At 39.9% G+C, this 16,849-nt stretch overlaps 2 protein-coding genes across 3 annotated transcripts in view; one reads left to right on the top strand and one right to left on the bottom strand.

The window, feature by feature from the left end:
- Positions 1-6,414, top strand: part of atat1 (alpha tubulin acetyltransferase 1) — a 59,520-nt gene extending 53,106 nt beyond the window's left edge. The window contains exons 11-12 of the mRNA XM_073463548.1: positions 1,390-1,474; positions 2,726-6,414. Of these exons, the coding sequence (XP_073319649.1) occupies positions 1,390-1,474; positions 2,726-3,032 (392 nt within the window). The 3' untranslated portion in view covers positions 3,033-6,414. The remainder of the gene's footprint in view (positions 1-1,389; positions 1,475-2,725) is intronic.
- Positions 6,415-11,564: 5,150 nt separating this feature from the next.
- The window catches only part of LOC140994028 (uncharacterized), a 31,714-nt gene continuing 26,429 nt past the window's right edge, over positions 11,565-16,849 (bottom strand). For both annotated transcript variants that reach the window (XM_073463602.1, XM_073463601.1), the window contains 2 exons: positions 16,534-16,700; positions 11,565-12,484 (listed from right to left, as the gene is read on the bottom strand). In XM_073463602.1, coding sequence (XP_073319703.1) covers positions 12,314-12,484; positions 16,534-16,700 — 338 coding nt within the window. In that variant the 3' untranslated portion in view covers positions 11,565-12,313. The remainder of the gene's footprint in view (positions 12,485-16,533; positions 16,701-16,849) is intronic.

The raw sequence follows: 16,849 nt of genomic DNA, 5'->3' as shown, positions 1-16,849 counted from the left end.
GCTATTTAAGTGACAGCACAGTCATTAAAAAAATTTAAATGCTTTTGCATAAGCGTAAATTACAAAACATCCATCTATGGGTGAACTACCTATTTAAAGGAACTTGGGGCAGGATTTGTGAAAAAATAAGCATGCATTTTAAGTTTTGTAATGCTAATGGGTGATGAAGCGTTCAAAACCAAAAAGAATGAGCCCACCCACATATTTCTCCATTACCTTGAACAGGCTGTGTGCTGCAAAATGTACTGCAATTCGGTGTCCGAATTTCCTGCGCAGTCTTGCGGACGTGACGTCAGATGACGCTGAATGTGCTTCCTTGGATACGGGAAGAAGACAAGCGCGGTGGACCCAAACTAGTGTTTGGGTAGTAATGGATTCTGCTACGGCCAGCAAACGACCCACCACCACACAAAGTCCACTAAAAAGTCATACTAAGAAGAAAACAAAGGTTTTATCAGTGGCATGTCGTGAGTCAAAACGAAATTACGACCAAAGCCGGGCTGGCACCCGAATAAACATTGGATACCAATCGACTCATGGAGGCAGCTTGAACTTGAATTGGGACTGAAAACAGATGCTGACATGGCTCATTTCCTAGTAACCAGGTAAGAAAACATTACAGGTCATGTTTAGAGCTTGATTTGAAAATCATATGAGATCACCGAGGACTCGGAGTGACCTAACGTGCAAAGTAGCGTTAGCTGCAAACATGTAACTTAGTCCACCGCTGTGTAACACTGAATAGTTACAGACTGCGCATTTTCCATGGTCCTTTAGTCTGAAACCGAATAGTTAGAAATATGTCCCTTTATATATTGGACCGAAAGCCCAACCTGTTATCCAGGAGGTGACGTTACCAGCTGGATGTAGCCACAGGCTAACGGTTTGTTTGTGTCGGTGCAGTAACATTAGCCGCTTACACACAGCAATCCCGTATCACTATATTTTTGTCCCCCAATATGCCGTCTTTGCTTTCGCCTTTGCTTCCCGGCTGCTTCGTGTGTAGGGGATAAGGCATCAGCTGCACTGCTGTGAAGAGTTCATGCGCGCTCCCGCACCGGCTTGGCTGATGGCTGCTGTTACCCTAACGGCCGCAACAGCCGTCGTGTCACTATTGAGTCTTATTTCTTGATCCTGCCCCAAGTTCCTTTAATTAGCTGTCTTGAACAGATATTACTTAATATTAACCTGGGCTTCAGTGGGAAATTTTACCAATGTGAACAATTATTTTTTGTCATGGGAATGAATGTAGCTGAATGTAGCTCTTAGCGGCTTCTGTTAAAGAATATGAATATATAAATCTAAGTTCAAAGCACCCTGAGTGAATTATTAGAGTCAGATGCAGCTCTGCTCTCCTTCCTCATGTCTTAGTACCTTGTGCCTCCTCAGGTCTGAGACCAGTGGAGGATCAGTCATACGCACTGGGACACACAGACACACACAGGTTGGCCAGTATGCACACATCACAAAGCAGGTATTTACATTACTTCTCCTTGGACATTTAACTTGTCGTTGTCAAGGAGTTTAACAAGCATGACAGAAGAAAATGAGGAGGTTCAGTGGCTCACCCTATGTGCAGTAGGGCATTTGTGGCTGAAACGCACCATAAAAGAGACACCATTGGTTACTTGGTGAAATGCTTAAAGGAAAAGTTCCCCACAAAAAATTAAGTCATTATCTACTCACATCCATGCCAATTGAATGTATGGGGGGGAAGTTTTGTTGTCGCTGGTTCCCCTGCTGGGATTCAGCCGTCCAGCTGCTGTCAATCAACACAAATAGGGACACATTTATATTTATTTAGGAGTGTAACGATTCACACAATTGATTTGACTTTCAGTTTTAGCATTTCTTTTTTCAGAACTGACAGCTATGCCTGTGTTAGATTAACACATCTGTATTTATGAAGACTGTCATTTACATTTTCACATTCTTATTTAAAAAGATAGGCCTAGTGGTATTTTACAACAGCTTGACTTTATCTTGTGTCTTTTTGAAGGAAAGGGTTCAACTAGTTCAAATAATATTCACCAAAAAAAGATTCCAGAGTTAAAAAAATATATATACCAGCCTTCAGTGAATCATCAATAAACGACAAGATAGAGAGAAGAGATAGAAATTCAGTTTGGTACAAAGTTTGATTTTTTAAAACTGTCCCTAATAAACCCTCTTCACAAACAAATCAGTAATGGATATCTGAAGAAGAAAATAAACCCAACATCTCTGACACTGTTGGAGTTACTTCCAGTAGCAGTCAGCTGATCGTATACATACACACAGGACAAGTGTTGCTGCAGCTACCAGAGAACTAGCTGTGTCGTCTCTCAACTGTTGTTTTTTCTTTGGGACACATGCAGAGAGGCGGGGGTGGAGAGAATAAAGTACTGGGATAATCGCTGATCGTGCTTTAGTTGGGATGATCAAACAAAACTCATCATTGATTGTTTTTGCGATTTAGAATCAAAATAGTGACACCCCAAAGAAATGGCAGATCAGAAAAAAAATAATTTTCATATGGGTCCTTTAGAAAGGCTGGACAAATGACCTCTTTTGTTGCAGTTAGGATTACTTAACTTGCTTCCTGCAGAGTGTTTCAGTCACAAATTTCTGCACATAGGGTTATTATGCAGTTTATTTTTATTTCAAATTTAGCTAATGTTTGCCCTCTACCTTCATCCTTCCTCTTCCTTCTGCTGACCTGGTACTGTCATGCCCCTTCACTCAGGTCCCAGCATCTCTCACTTCCACCTCTGTCTGCATGCAAGAAGGATGACATCTGCAGCAAGACCTCCCTAGACAGCACAGAGACACACATGGACAGATGTGCCGAAGCCTTTGGTACTGCAGAGGAGATCAGGGTGTTGGACAGTTCACAGCGTCAAAAAGGAGGCATGTTGGTCAACCAGAGACATCTGTTTGAGAAGGAGAGTGACAGGAGCAGACAAGGCTGGTCGTGGATTGTAGGAGAGAACTGCTACACCACCCAGTGGGTGAAGCAGAAGCAGGAATACAGGAGCACCCGGCCCTGGTGATCAGGAGCCAGTTTTGCGATTATTACCATAAGTTAGAACATTTTTAAATGTTGCTGCAAAAAAATTAACTTGTTATTGAACTCTAGGCCCATTCATTGCTTTATTGCTGAAGGGAATAAGTGCTGAGAGCTGTAACTAAAATCTTCAGTTCAGGGCCTAAACTCTGTTCTGGAAAAGATATGGGCAGCCTTTTTCATTTACAGCGGCTATAGCCTTTTTGATTTGGTCTCCAAGACGAGTGATTTAACTGGACACCAGTTCATCTTGAACGGTTGACCAAACTGGTGCTGGAGCCAATGAACTGTTCAGACAGCAGCCAACTCATTTGAAATTGTTGGTCGTATTGAAACAGCCATATTGAGGCAGAATTTGATAACCATAGCATTAGCATTAGCTCTCAGCACTCATTTTGGGTGATTGCTGCTTAACATGCCAAAAGGTTTCAGTACGCTTCAAACAAAGTGCTTGTCAGATTGACCAACAGCGTTTGAAAGCCCTCTTCCAGCAGCTGGAGGGCAATGTCCAAAAATGTTTGTAAGATGAAGAGGTTTAAACTACAACTGCAGTGACTTTAGACTGCTTTGTTGTCGCATTTGAGAACAAATAGTGTGCAGTATTTGCTGAATTCATCCCAAAAAGACCCATAATCTGCAAATAAGAAATCTATTGAAGGTGTCAGTATGCATTAAAGGTAGTGGCTGTCAGATTGTCTAACAGCAATCACTTCTGTATCTTTTGTCATGGCATAGATAGTACTGGTAAAATGTTCTGCTTTTGAGACCAAGGCGATTTAATTTTCACTAAGCCTAAGAGCTGCACCAATTACCAACGGGCTACAACCTCCTGTATGCTTTAAGTCTTGATTGCCAACGAGATGAAAAGTCTAACAGCCTTACCTTAACACTGCTGAGATCTTCTAACTGGCCCCCAGCGCTCCACTCATTCCCCACAGTGTTACTGACTCAAGTGGGTTTTCTGGCCAGCTGCTCCGCTCCTCTTCTCATTTAAAAACCTGCACACTGAGCTTGGTTGGTTTCACTTGATTTAGGTTAACAAACAGATGCAGAAAGACGCTAAACCAAAATGCTTCCCAGTTGAGGGTTATCATTGTCCGTCACGGTCTCAACAATAGAGTTGTGTTCATAGCAGTGTCCCTCTAGTCTTGCTCCCTAAGGGCCAGATGCACAAATCAATGTGTACACACAAAGACAGATATATGCATAGCCGCTGTTTTCTATCAGATCTATAAAGCTGTCTGGTGCCTGAACCTGTTTTATTAATCTCAACCATTGTGGAAATGGGCACATGTGCTTGAGCTTTATTTACATTCCCACAATTATCTATAAATGGATAAAAAGAAATGCCCGTAAACATTAATTTGTATACCGATACGTGTGCCTGCTCCATTAGACCTGTCAATGAGAGGAAAAAGTACAACTGACTGTGTTACATCAGCGAGGCTCTCCAACAGGCTCAGAACAGTTGTCATTACACAGCTGTGGCTGTTTATAGAGGCCGCACACAAAGCCTAGCTGTAAACCGCCATCACAGTAATATCCCAACCACCATTATTAAATGTCAGTGGGATAAGCAATGATTAATCTATAGAGCTGATTTTAAAACAGACTTTACAGTGCTTTGCGATTTTAATCAAATGAAAAGTTCATCAGTGGGGAAGTAATGGTTCCAATGTAAATAAAAAAGAATGATGAAGTTCATCACTCATAAATTACTTAAACCAAGTTTAAAATGCACCTCTCAGTGATATCTTACTGAACACAAAATTATAACACAATCAATGAAACTGGCAACACTAAACAACTTAAACAATGTGCTACTCTAAGGTCACATCTCACCTTATCTTTTCATGTCCACCTCATCATTTCACCTGCAGCTGTCACACAAAAAAACGTGTACGCTGGTCTGAAGTGTATGTGAGGTACATTCTCACCGCAGTCTTCCTTTATAAATACCACTTTATGTGTGGGAAAAATACACAAAAGTGTACTTACACCACTTTCCACGCTGATATCCAGATGTATAAAAATCCACAGCTGGTGAGACTGTGTGTACTGGTACACATCTTTAGAACCATGTGTACCATACAGTCTTTTTAGTCTGATTAGTGTGATGTTGGGTTGACATTTTTACTGTTTTTTCACTGAATCGTTAGTTTTATATCTATAGTTTAAAAACCTTAACTATGACACAGTGATGTATGTGTTGTTAACCTTGTTTTTACTGTCTTCTGTAAATATGTTTGTCAGTATGCATTATGATAATTATAATGATCTCATAATCAATAAGTGTAGATTATTTTCCTGTATTATTGGGGAGAAAGAATAGCTTCAGGTGTAACCGGCACTAGATAAGGGCTGTTGCAGTGCATAATGCTGTGCCACATGATACAACAACTGCTTCTCAGGGACCATACTGATGTTTTGGCCCATGATGATGACCGCTCATCATGTGGAGAGAACGTGGGGATCCCCTCTCCTCCTCCAGGAGCTGGCACAGTCTCACTGTGAGCAGAGATGAGCTTAAAGAGATGACTTGAGATAATAGTATGTGTCCTCTTCTTCAACTGATTCTAGTTGCTTCTGCAACTTCTCTTCAACACTAAACTAAATTATTCGCCTTTTTATGCAAACCAGGTAATTGGGGGTGTTTACAGTCACAGTAAATTGTGTGGATGGTCAGAGAGCTCATGCTCGTGCTTGTGCATTAAATTTCAGGAAGATTGAGGTGTATGAGGAGAAGACACGTGGGAACAGACGTACGTGGGGTTTCATAAATCTGACAAAAAGACTGCGTATGCATGTTTCCTGTTTTGTGTGTACACAGATTTCTACACCTGAATATACAGTTTTATACATTTGGCCCCTTATGTCCTAATCTCTGGCAGGTACATTAGGTAAGCATTGCATTTACATCCAATCACACTCTATACAGTGATTAGTCAGGGGTGTAGAGTTGTGAAAATAGCCAGGGTTTTAACTTCTCTTTTTTCATTCTTTACACAACTCGGACTCTAAAAACGTATCCTACACTGCATCACACTTGTGTGCCTGATGCGTGTTCCCGTCGGCTCTCATTGGGTTTCTCTTCACTTGTAACTTTAAACAGATGTTTTTTTTATTTTGTTTTGATCATGGCTGTTCGTGTCCCATGTGAAACCAAAAGTGAACGTTGACTTCTTATTTTAAAACAAACATGATCTCTTCCTAAACCTGACCAAACTGCAATGAAAAACTGAAAATGTTTTTTATATGTTTGAAAACAATGCATTTACTACATCTAAAAAATAACACAACAAATACTTCTGAACATGTGCAGAACACGAATTCCAGTCAATTCAAGTCCTGTGCCTTTGTCCATCTACAGGTGCATCTCAATAAATTAGAAAATCGTGGAAAAGGTCATTTATTTCAGTAATTCAATTTAAAAAGTGAAACTCGTATATTATATAGATTCATTTCACACAAAGTGAAATATTTCAGCCTTTATTTGTTTTAATCTTGATGATTACAGCTTACAGCTCATGAAAACCCAAAATTCAGTATCTTTGTAAAATTTGAATATAACATAAGACCAGTAAAAAAAGGATTTTTAATACACAAATATCGGCCTTTTGAAAAGTATGTTCTTGTATATGCACTCAGTACTTGGTTGGGGCTCTTTTTGCATGAATTACTGCATCAATGCAGCGTGGCATGGAGTCGGTCAGCCTGTGGCACTGCTGAGGTGTTACGGAAGCCGAGGTTGCTTCGATAGCGGCCTTCAGCACGTCTGCATTGTTGGGTCTCGTGTCTCTCATCTTCCTCTTGACAATACCCCATACATTTTCTATGGGGTTCAGGTCAGGCAAGTTTGCTGGCCAATCAAGCACAGTAAACCCATGGTCATTAAACCAGGTATTGGTACTTTTAGCAGTGTGGGCAAGTGCCAAGTCCTGCTGGAAAATAAAATCAGCATCTCCATAAAGCTTGTCAGCAGAAGAAAGCATGAAGTTCATGAAGCTCTAAAGTTTCCTGGTAGACGGCTGCGTTGACTTTGGACTTGATAAAACGCAGTGGACCAACACCAGAAGATGACATGGCTCCCCAAATCATCACTGACTGTTGAAACTTCACACTGGACTTCAAGCAACTTGGATTCTGTGCCTCTCCACTCTTCCTCCAGACTCTGGGACCTTGATTTCCAAATGAAATGAAAAATTGACTTTCATCTGAAAAGAGGACTTTGGACCACTGAGCGACAGACCAGTTCTTTTTCTCCTTAGCCCAGGTAAGACGCTTCTGATGTTTTCTCTGGTTCAGGAGTGGCTTGACACGAGGAATGCGACAGTTGTAGCCCATGTCCTGGATACGTCTGTGCGTGGTGGCTCTTGATGCACTGACTCCTGCCTCAGTCCACTCCTTGTGAAGCTCCCCCAAATTTTTTAATGGCCTTTGCTTGACAATCCTCTCAAGGCTGTGGTTATCCCTGTTACTTGTGCACCTTTTCCACTCAACTTTCTATGAATATGCTTAGATACAGCACTCTGTGACAGGCCAGCTTTTTTAGCAATGACCTTTTGAGGATTAGCCTCCTTGTGGAGGGTGTCGACTGTCTTCTGCACAGCTGTCAAGTCAGCAGTCTTCCCCATGATTGTGAAGCCTACTGAACCAGACTGAGACCATTTAAAGGCTCAGGAAACCTTTGCAGGTGTTTTGAGTTAATTAGCTGATTAGAGTGTGACACCTTGAGTTTACAATATTGCTTAACTTTTTCACAATATTCTAATTTTCTGAGATACTGAATTTTGGGTTTTCATGAGCTGTAAGCTGTAATCATCAAGATTAAAACAAATAAAGGCTGAAATATTCCACTTTGAGTGTAATAAATCTATATAATATATGAGTTTCACTTTTTAAATTGAGTTACTGAAATAAATTAACTTTTCCACGATATTCTAATTTATTGAGATGCACCTGTATATCGCATATCACCTGACTTCCTTAAAGGTTTTCTGACAGACAACTTCTCATATAACCCCCCAAACGGTCTTACAAGGCAGACTTATCACTTTCCATTCACATAGATGTGAGACCAAATATACAAATTATAGGAAAACAACGTGCACTCAGAGCATGGGCTGAAAATGTCACAGAGCTCACCAAACCGTGCACTGCTCCATCCTGAAAAACTACGTCCATCCAGGTGAAATGCCAAGTTTTTAGTGAGACCCTTGTACAACTACTCCCATCACTTTTGGTGAAGCAAGATACATTTCTTTGTGGCTGTTTGAAAGTGGGCGCCCTTATCTTTTCCCCATGTATGATTCATGATGATTAGACTACAAATACACGCAAAAGACACGCTGGAGAGAGATCAGGGAGGCAGTGGTATACAGCCAGAAGAAGACTTGACCTTTGACACAGTTATGACCTAGTTTGTTTGAAGCACACTGAGACCTTTAACAAGAGCAGGAATGTTGGGCCCTTTTTAAGTGAAGATGGATTGTAAACAAAAGCTTCCAGGTTCATAAGTAGCTTGAGTTATCACCATTGGAGTTTGCATCTGTTAGCAACATATGACGATGACATCACCTACAGGCACATAGCCATGGAAACACTCTTCTTCCCAAAAAAGTAGTGCCAATGAAAGCTGATGATTGTGTGGAGAATTTTTGTTCACTTCCAAGGTACATGTGTCTGAGTCAGATATCCATAAAACTAAATATCTCTATGGCAATTCACTACCTGGTCAGGTGAGAAAATATTTTTCTTTGTGTGCCAAGTAAACTCACCCAGAAACTTGACTTTCTAAGCATGAGGAACTGCTCCTTATCAGATGTAGACATCTATCCAATCTCTTTTGGAGATTTCTCGAGTTGAGTCAGTTCTAACAGTTCAGTTAGAGAACTGTTCAGTTCTCATATAAAAAACTGAAGTAAACACACCAGAATTCACATTACCTCTGAATTGTGCTTTTATAATGTGATAGAATGTGCCTAAAATCAGTATCTATGTCAGTATTCTGTATTTGACAACGCTGATTGGACAACTGTTAACACCGTGAACATGTGGGATGAATTAAATGTGGACTGATGGTGGGTTTCAACAGAATTACTGGAATGCACAAAGTGGTGGCCTAGTGGGAACCACGGGAAACAGACATTTTCTTGAAGGACACAAAAGAAAGACACACTATCTTTCATAATAAACACAATTACAATTAAAGGTGCAAGCAGCCTGAACGCGCCCTCACACCCTGGATAAGTCGGGGTGTACCGAACACTGGCCGCTACATTTTCATTTGTTTTGGAAATGTGAAAGGAGTTCAGTGTGACCTCCTGTGTCGACTATGTGGCACCAGAGAACACTCACTAATTTCACGAGGTTCAACTATTTAATGTAAATTGTAAATGAAATGATTGTCACAGAAGGCTTACTTCCTGTTTCCAGTAGGTGGCACTATGCCAAACCCCCTAATAGGCATGTAGAAATCCTCAGGGCGGGACTGTGATAAGGCATGTGAAATTGGGGGAGATTTGACAGTATAAAGCCATGTTACTACAACTTCCTGTTTAATGTTGCAACGTCATCCGATGAAATCTACCTATGTTCACCAAACACCATCATCAAAGCCTTCAGCATTTTCTGAGGAAATTCTGAGGTAGATTCAGTCAACCTGCTGGTAGGAGTACATACAGATAAAACGTGATTGTCATGTCACCTGTTACTGTAGCATTAGGTGGCACTATGACTCTAATTGAATATTGTTATGTAAATGACTTCAGGCGTTGCATGGTGAATCATTGGCATTTGCAGCGCCGCTGCAGCCACCTTGTTCTATGAAAACTATATACAATACAGCATCATCAAGGTCTTCAAGTGTTTTCTCACCAAGTTAGAGGTGGATCCGGTCATCCAGCTAGGAGGAGTACATCAGTGTTTAAAACATATTTCCTGTTGCCATGTCAGAGTAAGGTTTTATAAAGAACTACTTATACATGGTTTTCTTCTTAAGTCATGCTTAAATAAAAGTCCATTTTATATGTGATCTATAAATCTCAAATCAACTTAAACTGACAGCTCCTGCCTTGTGATGTCCCCTCATTTAATGCAGCACAAATGAGGGTTTAGTCAGGAATAGCCAGGACCAAAAGAGGAAATCAAACTTTTTGGAAGACCAGATCACAGTGATTTGAGATTTAGAGATCACAGGTGTGTAAGTTACAAATGGGATTCTCATAAAGTTTTAATGCTCAGCATCTTCTATGAATTAATCGCACACTGTCGAAAAAATGATCTTAAGACTACGTTCAAATATAAATCTATGAACATTTTATAAATGAGACCCCTGATCTGTAGGTCAGTTTTATAAATGAGGACCATGGGTGTTGGTACAGAGACCAGAACGATCTTCTGATATGATGATAAAATCATTCTCACTCAAGGTCCACTTACTAGCTTTTTTTTTAGAGCTCTATCAGCTGCATCTCATGGTCTTAACCAGCAAACCTAAGTTCCACACACTTAGGTGATGACCACTGAGCAAACTTGATATTGATGAACACAGGTTAAAATTGTCAGAAAATAGCTAGTAGGTGTACCTTTTGAGTATTCCTTAGAATTTTGAATGAGCTTTCAGGGTGTATTTCATATCGCTGTATTGGTGGTGTTCCTACAACATCATAATTAAAGTTGATCCAGGACCATCAATGCAACTGTTGTGATGTCATAGTTCTGCACCTCTTGTTGATGTTGTTCCTGGAATATAAGCAAATCATAATCAATGTTCAACAGCTCAATGACCATCATTTCATTTCTTATATTTTACTCTATTTTAAGTCTACTTTTATTATTCTTGTTTATATATAGTTTTTATTTTTCTGCATATTTCTAAGACTTTGAATGGGAGCAGCTGTAACACAAGCAATCAATAAAGTATTTCTGATTCTGATTCTGATTTCAACTTAGGAAAAAGTGACCAAGTCCACATCTGAAGCAAGCCCTTGTGGCTGAGTGGGTGACAGGACTCTTACCCAGCACACTTTTGTATCCCATTGGAAACATATTATACTGTTCATTTATTATTGTTACACTAAGTGATCTTATTATTTTCTTTTCAGTTTTATGTTGCAGTTTGGCTAGGTTTAGGGAACTAAAGTACTTCATTGGGTTTAGGGAAACATGATTATGATTAAAATAGACCCTTTCATAATGTTAGACACATGTTTGAAAGGAGAACCTCCCCCCAGCTATGACATTAAAAAAATGTGATTGGTCAGTTTCATTGAAGGTCCAGGAGCAACAATAATTATGATATTCCGGGAATGAAACCAACACGGCAATATCAGATTGTGTAACTTCCTAAAATACATTTTAAAAAATAACAATAATTAGTGCTATTTTTGTTATTATCATTTTGGTAAAAGGTTGTCAGGGTCACTTTGCCGGGCCTTCTGCAGCCACAGCAAGCTGTCAATCCACTGCCAAAGCTCATCTCCATCTCTGCATGAGCACTGAAGAATCAACAGACAGATCAGATACAAAAACAGGATTTTATTTCTTTCTCTTTAAAACTCAAACCTGACAAGCACTTTTTTTCTGTTTTTCTAGGCCCAACATTCAAGAAAATGCTACTCAACAGCACTCATTAGAAACAACCTACTTGTTGTTTCTAATGACTGTTCAAACTGTGTATGCATACGACAGACTGTTTTCTCAGTCTGTCGTATGCATACACAGTTTGAACAGTGAGTATTCAGAGGCAGACTGAAAACCGCTTCCCTGTAGCTGTGTATCCATTTTACCTGTCAGGGTCAATAAGCTCAGGTTACCACCTTTGTCATATAAGTAAATTACATTGTACTATGACCTTTTCAGCAAAGAGCTCATTCTTGTAGAACTTGTTTTTCCTCTCTGTCAGCAGGGGAAACTCTGAGAGTTATTGGACCATGGGGACATGAGCTACTTACATGGAGGATGTTTAATGATTAAAACCGGAGCTGCATAGTTTCACGGGTCATGTTAAGTGACGGAAAGAAAATTGCCTCAGCAGAGTTTTACAAAATTCTCAGGGCCAACTGCTGCAGCTCAAAGCCCACAAGCAGCCTAATAAAAGAATAGTATAACATTTTGGGAAACGTATCTTTTGGGCAATTGGTATTAAAAGATATGTATCAGTCTTATGGCTGTGTGTTAAATACAGAGCTGGAGTCAGGATGTGATTAGGTCAATATAAAGACTGGACACAGGAGTCCTGAGTCCAGGTGTTTCTTCAACATGAGGCTAATCAGTCTCTTGAAGTAAGGAGAGGTAGATGTTGGACTGGAGGAAGCGGGTATAACAGTCTGTGTCCAGCAGCGAGTAGATGCGTTTCTGTGCATGGGACAGAGAGGTGTGAGAGGGAGCCTGCAGCAGCTGGATGGTCAGATCCCTCGTCTTGCTGTCCAGGTTCACCTACAACAACCACAGTGCAGTAATTAATGTCAGTCTGTTAGAATTTAAGCATTGCCCAGTGAATATGCAGTCCTCAAGGGTGTTGCCATGGTAGACATTGGGGGGGGGTCCAAATGTGAGCCCTCCCTCAGAATTTTTTAAGTGCATTTCCTAAAATTATCTGACATTTAAAAAAGCAACGTCGTACATTCAGAACGGTGACTCTAAAAGTGTGGGCCGCAGCTCCTGGTGGGCTGTGAAGGTGCTGCAGGAGGGCCACAAAAGGTCTTTTACAATAAATAAGCAAAAGGTTTTTAATGTACAATTTGTAATGAAGTGTAAATTGCCATATAATATTATGATTAGGGCTGGGCGATAAAACGATAACGATAATTATCGATGAAAACTTTTCCTCGATAGAGATATGAAACATGGTCGATATAATTTTCGATAGATTACATTCGTCCATATTTTGACAGACAATACGAATAGCCAATGACAACGAGAGTTGCGCCGCACTGAACCAATCACGTGGCTGGAATAGAGCCATACCAGCAGCTAGTCGCGGCGTGTTTGTTTGTGCTGCTGCAGCAGTTTAAAAAAAAGAAAATGAGTGCTCCGACGGAGGAAATGACGGAAGCCCAAGACGTAAGGGATGACATCGGTGACAAGAAGGGCCCGAAAAGTTCGGTGGTGTGGAGGTATTTTGGTTTTTTAAAGTCCGACACGAAACAGAGTAGTGCGCACTGCAAATTATGTCGAGCACATGTTGCGACAAAGACGGGGAATACCACTAATCTTTTCCATCACCTGAAGCAGCGCCACCCGTTTGAGCATGGAGAACTTTTACAAACACAGCCCGGAACAAGTACTAGTCTTCCCCCCAAAACAACGCCTGTGCAGCAGCAACAGAAGACCATAGAGTCTGCTTTATCCAGCGTCATACCTTATGACAAAAAATCGAAGAGACACCGTGATATAACAAATGCAGTAGCTTATTGTATTGCAAAAGACATGCTACCAATAAGCACAGTGGAAAATAAGGGGTTCAAGTGGATGCTAAAAGTTGTGGACCCTCGTTACAAACTGCCTGGGCGTAAACATTTCTCCCAGACCACACTCCCACAGATGTATAATAAGTGTAGAGAGAGTCGAGAAAGAACTGCAAAATGTAGCACACTTTGCTACCACGTCAGATATGTGGTCCAGTCGCACATCTGAGCCATACATGAGCCTCACTGCCCACTTCATAGACAAAGACTGGAATCTGATAAGCAAATGCCTTCAAACGGCGTACTTTCTGGAAGACCATACAGGTGAAATAATTGCTGCAGGACTGTCAGAAGCACTTGCATCCTGGGGCTTGAGTGAAGACAAACAAGTCTGCATCACAACAGACAGTGGGACGAATATAGTCAAGGCCACATCCCTCAACAACTGGACTCGGCTGCAATGCTTTGGGCATCGACTTCACTCAGCTGTTGGTAAGCCCCCCTCTGCTGTATATATCCCTGCCTCTGCTGAAATAATTTGTAATTTCATCAATATCATATATAAAAAATAAATGTATGTACAGTGTTGCAATATGCAAACAATAACAAAATCTGGACAGGGTGATTAAATTCTGGCATGTTAAATTAGCATTTAACTTATTGTACTGCACTCATTGGGATTTCTTGTGCCTTTTTTCTGAGCATAAGCTGATAACAGTTGAGCCAATGTCTATTTTATTTATGTTGTCTTTGAAAGCTGCTTGAAATTGCACTGAGAGTATAAGACATTTTTTTGGCTATTTATTGTTCTATTTTATTGTTTGTTCTTAAAAAAACAATATTTAAAACAATCTAGAGAAGGAGAGTTTCTGAAAATTTAATTATATTTTGATACTATTTTATTCATTTGACATTGACAAAATAATGTCTGTTTTGTTTATGTTCTCCTTTAAACTTGAAAGATTTAAGATGTGTGTTACATGTCATGTTCACCTTTGACAGAAAATAAATATTTAATTAAAAATTAACCTTCTGATATCTTCATATCTCAATTAAGAGTAGCAGGGAACATTTAAAATTCACAAAATAGTGATTTGTTTTATATCGTGATATATATCGATATCGACTGATATAAAAAAAAATATCGTGATATGACTTTTTCCCATATCGCCCAGCCCTAATTATGATTAAATATTCAAATTAAACATTTAATCAGAAGTGCTACAAAAAAAAGGTAGTTAAATTACAGGTTATTCTTCATTCATCTGACCTATTTTATTCAATAGTGTTTAAGTCCGCTTTCCCACCAACCTTAACCTGCACCCAACAATGGAGATTACGGTCAGTAGTAGCATTGAAGGAAACACAATTGGGAAAAAGACAAACATTAGAACGTATCTTACAATGAAGGGAACGTGACTAAAGTAAGAGTGGGTATTTTTTACAACACTGGCCGAGTGATCACTCGGAATCAGTGAATCTGCCTTGTCAGTAATTTGTAAACTGTGACGGAGAAGGTTAGGATCAACAAAAGGTTGCCGTGTTCAAGTTCAGCCACAAAGCATCTTTTACTTGATCTACTGTAAATGAGCTGTAAGTGTGTATTTCTGCTTGTAACACATGCAGGGAGTGGACAAATCAACTCTAAACTATATCTCATTAATGTGGCTGCTGAAGAACAGACGCTTCGCTTCTGAAATGTGTGATGTTACACAGAGCCTAGATGTCATATCCATGAGTTAAGGTCAGTGAATGAGTAAAATACAGTCCTGTGTGAATACACGACACGACACACAAACGTGCACAGGCAATGTCTAAATCACGAGGCCCCTAGTGATACTAGTTCCTTGTGAATAGGGCTTTACATGGCCTGGTATTACCAGTAAATTATTGAGGCTATTTTTTGCTAATGTTAGCAAACTTTTGATATTCGATAACGTTTGTTCTCCCTCAGTCTCTAATTATTAGTACTGATCTACCACGTGAAGAGGACAGAAAAAGAAAAGAGTCTGAATTCTCTGATTCTGCTTCTTAAATGTAAATATTTTCTGGTTTCTTTCCTCTTCTATTCTGACAGCAAACTGAATGTCTTTGGGATGTGAACAAAACAAGACATTTCAGGATGCCATCTTGGACGCTGAGAAACACTGATCCACATTTTTCATTTTAAAGGCCAAACAATTAATCAATGAATTGAGAAAATAATCGATAGATTAATCATTATTAAATAATAATGATTATTAACATCATTATTAGTTGCTGTCCTACTATTTTGTGCCACTTTTGTTTTTATTGCAGGGTTTTTATTGAAAAACGGTGATGTCACAGCATTCTAGCTCCAATCAGAATCTAGCAACATCATCAACATTCGATGCCTTTAGGTGGTTGGTAAAGTCAGTGATAAGTCAATCACGAGGCAGATACGATTTTCAATGTTGAACTCTAAAACTCATACCTCAAGAAGATTTGGTTATTTGTTTTTTGAGCATACTTGAGAATTTTTTACATCAAGTTTCAGGGTCCTGAAGGCAACTGACTCAAGTGAAGGGAAATGTACCATTATCATTGCAATTTACTTGTGGCCACAGTGGACGCTGTTAAAAATGATATAGTCTTGCTTTAAACCAGCCTTTTGAAACAGAATGACAAATCTTACTATCATCTACAAATGATCATTTTGAGCGTTATTGCATGTTGTTAGTTGATAGCTCACTGTTTTCTGCCTATCTCGGTTGAGACACTCCAGACAAAAAGACTTTCGATCTAAAGAGGCTCTTCTGGTCAAAGATAGATTACATTTTTTCAAAATTTTGTAACTGAGGGGTGTTTGCATAAAATATTTTTATTTTGGTTGAACCTTAGCTCAATTACTGTAAAGAGGCTCCAAATAAATGTAGCTATTGATGTAACATTGTGATGTTAAACTTCTGAAGACAAAGAGCATGCAAAACACACACATAGCACATTGTTAGGGAGGGAGACACATACTTTGAGTTATGCTTCCTGTTTCCTGAAAAAAGATTGCACAGTTTAGTTTTAGTGCATGCAGCTAGATTGAATATAAAAGTAGGGCTGTACCTCCCGGGGGGCTCCTGGTTGGATGTAGGTGGTGCAGATGTCCTTCGCCCTCCTCTGCAGGCTGAAGTTGTTGGACGAATGTCTGTACTGCTCACAAGCCAGGTAGAACTGCAGATTCTCCTCGCTGAACTCAGAGCGCAAGAATGCTCCAAACACTGAAACACCAGCTGAGAGGAGGAGGAGGAAGATAAGTGGGGCTTGCCTCTTCATGCAGCGTCACATTACACGTTACAAGAGGAAGACACCCACGCACAGTCCCTGAGGCCTAATAAGCCCATAGAAGCACAAGTATTGCCAGCAGCAACGTTTCTCAGGC

This window comes from Pagrus major, chromosome 3 (genome assembly GCF_040436345.1).
Source record: "Pagrus major chromosome 3, Pma_NU_1.0".
Taxonomy (NCBI): Eukaryota; Metazoa; Chordata; class Actinopteri; order Spariformes; family Sparidae; genus Pagrus; species Pagrus major.
The sequence above is the reverse complement of the archived record's forward strand: the minus strand, read 5'-3'. Positions and strand labels throughout refer to the sequence as shown.